Source organism: Sinocyclocheilus grahami, unplaced genomic scaffold (assembly GCF_001515645.1).
Source record: "Sinocyclocheilus grahami isolate Dianchi unplaced genomic scaffold, SAMN03320097.WGS_v1.1 scaffold479.1, whole genome shotgun sequence".
NCBI classification, from domain to species: domain Eukaryota; kingdom Metazoa; phylum Chordata; class Actinopteri; order Cypriniformes; family Cyprinidae; genus Sinocyclocheilus; species Sinocyclocheilus grahami.
The window spans coordinates 248,527-257,838 of NW_015505658.1; the positions used below are offsets into that span (position 1 = coordinate 248,527).

General features: G+C 39.1%; 2 protein-coding genes across 2 annotated transcripts in view; one reads left to right on the forward strand and one right to left on the reverse strand.

Annotated features, from left to right (window-relative positions):
- Window positions 1-3,326, reverse strand: part of LOC107553729 (STAGA complex 65 subunit gamma-like) — a 7,683-nt gene extending 4,357 nt beyond the window's left edge. The window contains exons 1-3 of the mRNA XM_016236044.1: window positions 2,850-3,326; window positions 1,803-2,127; window positions 1,455-1,692 (exon numbers count right to left, since the gene is read on the reverse strand). Of these exons, the coding sequence (XP_016091530.1) occupies window positions 1,455-1,692; window positions 1,803-2,127; window positions 2,850-3,280 (994 nt within the window). The 5' untranslated portion in view covers window positions 3,281-3,326. The remainder of the gene's footprint in view (window positions 1-1,454; window positions 1,693-1,802; window positions 2,128-2,849) is intronic.
- A 590-nt stretch (window positions 3,327-3,916) lies between these two features.
- LOC107553722 (kanadaptin-like) overlaps window positions 3,917-9,312 on the forward strand; it is a 9,101-nt gene continuing 3,705 nt past the window's right edge. The window contains exons 1-9 of the mRNA XM_016236037.1: window positions 3,917-3,932; window positions 4,303-4,512; window positions 6,016-6,144; window positions 6,241-6,279; window positions 6,347-6,539; window positions 6,699-6,703; window positions 6,774-6,966; window positions 8,819-8,924; window positions 9,032-9,254. Coding sequence (XP_016091523.1) covers window positions 3,917-3,932; window positions 4,303-4,512; window positions 6,016-6,144; window positions 6,241-6,279; window positions 6,347-6,539; window positions 6,699-6,703; window positions 6,774-6,966; window positions 8,819-8,924; window positions 9,032-9,254 — 1,114 coding nt within the window. The remainder of the gene's footprint in view (window positions 3,933-4,302; window positions 4,513-6,015; window positions 6,145-6,240; window positions 6,280-6,346; window positions 6,540-6,698; window positions 6,704-6,773; window positions 6,967-8,818; window positions 8,925-9,031; window positions 9,255-9,312) is intronic.

A 9,312-nucleotide genomic window follows, 5' to 3' on the forward strand; every position in this document is an offset into this window, starting at 1 on the left:
AGGCATGACGAAGCAGATATCGTCCTCTTTTGGAAGGCCAAATAAAGTAGTTTCGCTTTCACAACGAAGCACACAGCGTCTTCACGACATGGCAGCGGCGGCAACAAAACTACAGCGAGAATAAAAGTTACGCCTTCTTTCTTTGCGCGAACATTTAGGCGGCGTTATGCAAATCTTCCCACATAGTGACGTAGGTATGTGGGGGCGTGTTAGAACGAGCCGTTTTAGGTAGGTGTGGCTGACTCTTAACTTTTATAAAGAATATCTCTTTGGATTTGAGACTTTAGTCTTTGCAACTTTACAGATCTTCTTTATGCACCAAGAGCTTGTAACACTCCTAAGAGAAAGGAAAAATTGAAATCGCATCATATGACCCCTTTAAGAATTTGTGAATGCGGAGCAAGAATTGCCCTGTGAGTCCAAACACCCAGGTTGTATTGAAACTCATTACTTTGTGATTATATGTGGACTTTGAAATTGTTACAGTAATTTAGACCAAGCGTTTTCAAACTGGGTCCTCCATGGGGGCCACAAGGCAGTGCTTGGGTGTCCACAGAAAATTTGGTAGAAAAAAAAATATTTGGTGACCAATTCTCAGTATTAATTCTATTCTTAGTTGTTTATTAGCATGTACATTACTAGCATACCGGCTGTTTATTAGTACTTATAAAGCACATATTAATGCCTTATTCTGCATTCTGACCATATTCTACATCCCTTAATTTACCCAGTACCTAAGCATAACAAATACCTTACTATTTACTGAGACAAAAGTCATCGTAAATAGTTAGTTAATAGTGAGAACTGGTCGCAAAACTAAAATGTGACCAAAAATATATACAGCGAATAATGAAAATACTGTGAAAACTTGAATTAAACAGACATTTATTTCTATTAAGGTTTACATATCTAACATTACAGATAATATTGTTCAGAAAATATTATAATCATTTTGACTTTCAACTATTTAACTTTTATGTTGTGAAAGATACTTATATTATGACGCTAACTATTTTTCTCACTCTGTATAAATGGGTCTTGGGAGCTTTTGAGGCATTTTTGCCCTTTTTTTTAGATATTGGTGAGAATTGATCCATTGAACTTTATTTTTTAACTTTATCTCAAGTATGTTTGCTACTCATCTCACAAACTTAGAGGTTAGCCAATCATAACAGAGGACATTTGCATAAGGAAGTCTTAAAGGTACAGTAGCAAAAACAGACTTCTAAGGGTAAAAGTAACCATGACTGAACCAGAATTAAAAGGAAAATAAACTGTTTATTCCCCAATTAATAAGACTACAAAATAATAATAATAATTATTATTATTTTACAATTAAAAGAATAAAACAAATGAATGAATTGCATATGATGTTTTAATATTTTTTTTTTTGGAGCATTTCAACTGGGCTTTATTGAGCACTAATAAGGGTCCTTCACAACTGAATGAGGTACCTGATGTGTGAGGGGAATGTCCCTCTTCCAGTCCTCCAGCCAGTCTTTCATTGGATGTGCCCAGAACACCGATGGGAAGGGCTTGGTCACCTGAGGCCAGATCCGCTTCTGGCTCCTCGCTCAAAGGGAACGCAATGTCACTCACTGGCTCCTCTTTAACCTTCAAAGGTTTGGAATCCTCCAGAGCTTTTTCTGGATTCACGAGTCTCTCATACTCTTCTGAGAGCTCCTTACTGACCTACAGACAAAAGACGACACTAGTCAGTCAATGTCATCACAATGTAAAATAAAAGGAACACATACAGTCCTGTAGGTACTGAAGCTGGCATAACATTGGAGATCTCTCACCTGCAGCATGTAGCTGTGGTAATCTTTAATGCGGACCTGCCAGAAGCGCTGCAGAGCCAGGACGCTGCCGATGCCCACCTCATGAAATACCTGTTCCACCACATCAGGGAAGGGTGTAGAGCCCTGGCAGGCCTCCCTGTCAACAGCCACGCGCAGCAACTTGGTGATCCGCAGGTAATGTTCGTGGGCCAGGTCAGTCAAAGTCTCCAGCACGCTCTCATTCGCTGACTCGAATCCAACGTGAGCGAGCACTGTGGCGACCGACTGGTACAGAAGCTGGCGGCAGGACGGCCAGCTCAACTCAGTGACTGGCTCACCTTTACCTCTAAAATGAGGGAGATGTGGAAAAATTGGGAAAAAAAGTGAAAAACAGGGATCACAGGACAATAAAGTGTGGCGTTTTCTTTATAAATTTAAATTACATTTCAAACGTTCAGGTTTAAATTTATAGGCTATATCTGATGATTCTGTATCTAGAGAAAAGGTTAATCGAGACAAATTTAAATGTTGGCTTCACAAATCCTTACATTTTAAAAATCTTTGAAGTTCAAGGTTAATATAGGCCTTACAGACAGACAAAGGTCAATGTATAAGGGTGTGTGAACAATAAAAACAATTAAAAAGAATTGAATCTAGCTAAATGAGTCTAAAATGTAATGTTGTGTAACCATCAAGTAAAAAGTAAAGTTGTATTTTATAAAAATGGAATTACTATTTAAATGAAAGAAAGAAACTGAAATAACCAGATTTTTTTTTCATGTTTTTACCCCCCCTAGAATAAAATTCTGCATAAAACTTCTTTCTTTAAAGAGTTTTTTTTTTCATTTCACTAGATATTAAGACATCTGTACATTATTTTTTCTTTTAATTTATTCTCCCATAAAATATCAAAATCAATTTTTAATTCAGAAATTGAAAACATTCTGTTCCTAGAAGAGGTGTATTCAAGTCACTGTATGTATAATTGGAATTGTCAAGGATTTTTTAAATACAAATTAATAGACAGGACAAACAATGACCGAGATGCATGATGATCTATTGACATACTTGTAGAAGTCGCTCTCTGGGTCACTATGACGTAGTTGGAATGGCTGTCGAGGAGCTTTACTATCCAGTGGAAGCAGATCATCAGGTACAGTTGGTGTGGCAGGCCGGGGAGGTAGAGCATCCCCATCCTCAGGTTTCAAGACACCCTGGGCATCTAATAATGTGGACAGGGGTTGCTGGCCTTGCTGGGCAGCAGCAATGAGACCCCGGAGACGACGAGCATGCTGGCTCAGCTGCACAGTGTGGATCGTGAGGCTGCAGGGCTCAGAGGGGATATCCAGCATGGTGGTGGGACGTGGACGCTGTGCAGAAGGTTGGTGCAAGGGAGGGTCCTGCATCTCTACCTGGCGGAACTCACGCTGCAGGAGGTCAAAAGAACTGCGGCCCGAGGGAGCCGAAGCCACTGGGAGCTCGCCCCAATAACGCATCATCTTCACACAGTGCGGTCACTCAATGTTTCTTTTGACAGTGGTACAATCTGAAAACCATAGAATAGACTGTTCAAACTGACATTTCTATGAAAAATATCTCCTGTCACCTGATGCACATGTAGTAGTTATGAATGCTCAACTCAAATATCAAAACCCACACCCACGCCTACAGTGGGACAAATATACCATAATATGTAAAATTATGTTATATGATATATGTGTGTGTGTGTGTGTGTGTGTGTGTGTGTGTGCGTTATTTAAAATAAATAACAGGTATTTATACATCATCGTACTATTGCACTGCCTTTATACTGATTAAAATGGTAAAAATAATTAAATAAATATAATACAAAAATGAGAATGGCAATTCTAATGAAATCAATGAGAATAACAATTACAAACAAGCTCAAAAGTAAAGCAAAAAATAGAATGGCCCCTAAAATATGACTCAATGTGATTTCTTTATGCACATTATAATTTGGAAAGACTTCACGAGATTTAATTTCAATACTTGTCCACTTCTTGGTTGAAACGTACTAACATACATACATACATAAACCGTATAACAATGTTCAATTTTTTTTTTGAAGTGATGTTTGTCTAGTTTGATGTATACCATGATACTAAATGATTACCATGTTCATGCACCATGGTTTTGCAAATGTACTTGTCCATAAAACATGGTACCGTTTGTGGCTTTAATAGTTGTAGTAACAATGATATTTCACCAGAAACTGTGGTTACCAATTCAAAGTTACCAAAACAGTTTTCACTCAGAAGTTGCTGCTAGTAAATTTCACAATTACAATGAGACAGCAAGTAACATATTCAACATATATTACATATATAGTAACATATATATTTTTTTCTTCTTCTCTTTTGTAAAATCCTCCAGTAGGTTTATTTACAACTTAAAATATATATATATATATATCTTTTACTGTGTTGTCCAGACCAGACCTAAATTAGACTTAACTCATGCTCTTCAGTATTATTGCTTGAGCTAGCTTTGATTATACCAGATTCCCTCTTTTCTCAGGGTCCAGAGTTTGATGAAGAAGCAGAATCTGAACTGACGGTGACAGAGCTCAGAGAGCGTGCTAGAAAACGGAGAGAGCTGGAGAAGAGGATGATGGGTGATGGCTCGGATGAGGAGGAAGAGAAAGAGGACAGTGAAGCCAGTGCTACAACGAGAAGCTCCTCAGAAGATACTGGCTGCTCTTGGGGAATGGGTAACAAAGACAAAAATGATCCTCAATCCTTTGGGCCTCATTTAAATGAAAGTGACGTGACATGTGGCCAAGTATGGTGCCCCATACTAGGAATTCGTGCTCTGCATTTATCCCATCCTAAGTGCACACACACAGCAGTGAACACACACACACCGTGAACACACACCCGGAGCAGTGGGCAGCCATTTATGCTGCGGCGCCCGGGGAGCAGTTGGGGGTTCAGTGCCTTGCTCAAGGGCACCTCAGTCGTGGTATTGAAGGTGGAAGAGAGTGCTGTACATTCACTCCCCCCACCTACAATCCCTGCCGGTACGAGACTCAAACCCGCAACCTTTGGGTTACGAGTCCGACTCTCTAACCATTAGGCTACGACTTGCCCAAATTTTTTCCGATTTACGAAACGAACGTACGACAGAAAATTGGGCGTACGGTCGTTTCAACGCAAAACTTGGAATTTATCAATATGGACGTGAGCGGTGGCTACGATGAAATCTGACGTCTGGTCTCAGCTCGTGTACGCAAGTTTTTGAGTTACCTGAACTTGAGCGCAGCATCGTAAATACGGTGGAGAATTGTAGAATGACAGCATTTTGTTCATTTAGGTTATTTTCCTGACTGTCAACCGAAGCTCATTAGTTCAGCCATTCATCATCAAACTAAAATGCCGTCAACCAAACATAAAAGTTACACTGTTTATTTTAAAAGGTCCGCTGTAAAATCAGCGTTTAAAGCCCAAACAAACATTTTTGCGCATGTGAAGGATTTTACACGGATATTAGAACATGAGTGTAGTATAAAGCCTTGTTTAGGCTACATAATGAATAATAGTTAAGCAACCAAATCTTACTAATATGGCAAAAATGGAAACATTTGGTTTCTTGTGGTATGAGACCGGCTCGTGAGCCCAATGCAGTTTCAGTTTTGCTTGACATTTGTATGCTGTTTGCCACTATAGCCTAATTTGTTTTATTTTATAGTTTAATATATAATTTTATAACTACTTATTTTTCATTCTTGTTTTGTTCTGAATACCGTTCATTTAAAATATTTGTTGCAAAGTGAGGGAAATAGGCTATAATATTTAGCATACCAGTATTTTAATATACATATAAATGACATAAATGAATGTAGCCTAATTGTTTGCAATTACAAGGTTAGCGGGTATTTTTGGAGTAAGATCAATTTCTCTTTCATGAGATTACTTCCTCGTTTTGACCAGGTTTTGTTTCTCCGTGTTGTAAACTCTAGGGGCGAGGCTTCTAAACCGGGGTGTTTTTAGGGGCGTGATATTCAAATGACGATTGTTTTCTGCCAGCAAATTTATCAACGTGCGATCATTCGTACGATGAGATTGGCGGCATACGAATGTTTCATGAATCACACGTGAACTCTGTCGTAAGTTGATTTGTGCGGATCTGCACTCGTTTCTACGTTAGATTGATAAATGAGGCCCATTGTATCTACCTAATCTCAGTGAACTTACACATTGTTTTGTTTTTTTAGATGAAGAGGCAGTGCCAGAAGAGGATGAGAATGAGGAGAATCCGTTTGCCACAGAATTTCAAGAGGATCAGGAAGCAGCATATTTAAAAGATCCTAAAAAGGCATTACAGGGCTTTTATGACAGAGAAGGTAACCTAACTTGATTCAAATGAAGATACAGAATCATGAAATCCTGATTTCTTTACCACGCAAACATGTTATTTTAACTGTTTATTTTCATTTCAGGAGAAGAACTAGAGTTTGAGTATGAAGAACAAGGCCAAGGTACCATATTTCACTCCATATTTCATCATGTGTAAGGTTACACTTCATGTTTGTTGTCCTCCTTCAGGAGTCTCCAGTTCTTCGACAGAGGACCCTCTAGATGCTTTCATGAGTGTTGTACGCAGCGAGACGGCTCTGGTTGGAGTGGAGAGAAAGAAGCTACATTTACATGTAGCCGAGTTGAAGAAGGAAGGTCAGAGACTGCGCAAGTTAGCAGACCTGGCCAAACCCACCCAGCTGCCTTCATTACAGCCCAGCAGGTGAGCTCAGTGTTCCCTCCAGATAAGCTTAGAAATTGATTTACGACGGGTTTAAAAACATGTGCACAGTTGATAATGTACAAAAGTTATGATTTCTAATTGACTACTGCAGTCTGTTGAAGATTTCTGTGTCTCTCATCAACGTGCATGATTTCACAGACCTGGTTTTGCTATATTTCCCTCCATATTTCATCATGTGTAAGGTTACACTTCATGTTTGTTGTCCTCCTTCAGGAGTCTCCAGTTCTTCGACAGAGGACCCTCTAGATGCTTTCATGAGTGTTGTACGCAGCGAGACGGCTCTGGGTGGAGTGGAGAGAAAGAAGCTACATTTACATGTAGCCGAGTTGAAGAAGGAAGGTCAGAGACTGCGCAAGTTAGCAGACCTGGCCAAACCCACCCAGCTGCCTTCATTACAGCCCAGCAGGTGAGCTCAGTGTTCCCTCCAGATAAGCTTAGAAATTGATTTACGACGGGTTTAAAAACATGTGCACAGTTGATAATGTACAAAAGTTATGATTTCTAATTGACTACTGCAGTCTGTTGAAGATTTCTGTGTCTCTCATCAACGTGCATGATTTCACAGACCTGGTTTTGCAGTTTAAATGATTCAATTTCTTTTTTGGCATAAATCTGTAGAGCAGTGGGTTTGTGATCATGATATAAATATCGTGTGAATAAATTCAGATGATGTGTCCTTTTCCGAGAGTTTAGCTCAGCCAGTCACTTGCTGTTAAAGGGATAGTTCACCCAAAAATTAAAATTCGCCCATTCTTATTAGCCATCCTAGGCGTATATGACTTCCTTCTTTCAGATGAATCCAATCGGAGTTATATTAAAAATTGTCTTTGATCTTCCAAGCTGTTTAATGGAAGTCAGTGGGTGTTGCAGTTCATCAGTCCAAAGGAAGTGAAATAAAGCGCATCCATCCATAATAAAAAGTGCCTCACACAGCTCCGGGGGTTGAACAAAGGCCTCCTGTAGCGAATCGATGCATTTTTGTAAGAAAAATATCCATATTCAAAACTTAATAATCACTTTAATCTAGCTTGCACCAACAGTTGTACATGGAAGCAGCTCCGGGAGGATGACGTATGAGGTATGTGGTGTGCATGCACCGGTGAGTCTCGTGAAAACCAACGTTTGTTTACAGAAGCAAAGTTTCTTTACTTTAGCAAAGGAAAACTAGTCTCCTCTTGGCTTATATCGAAATCCTCTGACATTCTTCTTTACAAATCCTCGTTTTGTACTTCTAATTCGTGACCGTTTTTTTAATCTCTCCCCTGCGCTTCCGCGTTCGTCACTTCTGAGCGGCGCATGCTCAACTCCTACGTCATCCGCCCGGAGCTGCTTCCGTGTACAACAGTGTGCACAAGCTAGATTAAATTGATTATTACGTTTTAAATATGGATATTTTTCTTACAAAAACGCATCGATTCGCTACAGGAGGCCTTTGTTCACCCCCCGGAGCTGTGTAAGGAAATTTGTATTATAGATGGATGTGCTTTATTTCACTTCTTTTGGACTGATGAACTGCAACACCCGCTGACTGCCATTAAACAGCATGGAAAGTCAAACTCAATTTTTAATATAACTCCGATTGGATTCATCTGAAAGAAGAAAGTTATATACACCTAGGATGCCTTGAGGGTGAGTAATTCATGGGCTAATTTTCATTTTTGGGTGAACTAACCCTTTAAGATGAGACATTATGTATGTAGGTTGTTTATAGGGCCCTGCGATTCCTGTGATGCAGGTAACAAAGATGGAACCATGGAATCCAGTCATAAAAATGAATTTATATAACTTTATAATGTGAAATATCATGGAAGTGGGATGAATAAATCAAAAATACCACAGAGTGTAAAAAAAATGGACGACATGACACACGTCCTCTTTCTTCCACTGTTGAAAAGTAAAGCCAAAACGTCCCAAGATGATCTTCCAGTGGGTCATTAATTGTTCATTATTGTTTAAGAAATATCACAATTTAAATTAATTGGATTTCCATCATTTTTTATATTAAATTTAAATAAAACAGAATGCAGAAAAATTTAAATAGACAACACTGAATTTCTGGGGGAAAAAAAGAAAAGGCATTTCAAAGGTCACTAATTTTAATAAATTCTTACATTGTTAAAGTTTTATAGATTCAACTGATTGCCTAAAGTTGATTATTGAAAACGGAATCCAGGAAAAATAAAAACTGAAGAAGAAGAAAAAAAACATTTAATATGGGCCTAAATGTGTGATTAATATGTTTTTGTTTTTAAATACAGGTCTAGTAGTCAGTCCACGGATGCTGAGAAACCTAAGTTATCTCTCCCTATGTTTGGAGCCATGAAAGGAGGGAGTAAATTCAAACTGAAGACTGGAACAATAGGAGTGAGTCTTTTTTAATTTATGTAGGAATAATATATATAATATGTAATATATATGTCATTAGGCACTGTAATGAGTTCTCTCTCTCTCTCTTTCACCTAAATGTGCAGACGTTACCCCCAAAGCGAACCAATCTGCCTCCTGAGCTCTTCAACATGAAAGAAATGCCCTCTAGTGGTGAGGAAGAGGAAGAAGAAGAGGAGGAAGAAAAAAGCAAGAAGACCGAGGATGCGGTCACAGATGGTGATATGGAGGTTGTTCAGTCTGCAGAGACGACCAGCTCAGAACACTCCAGTGCAGACAGAGCTGAAACTCAGACACACTGCCCTAATGGTTAGACATTTACCAAAATAACTAACCACTGCCTTAAAAGTGCTGGGAGGGGGAGGGG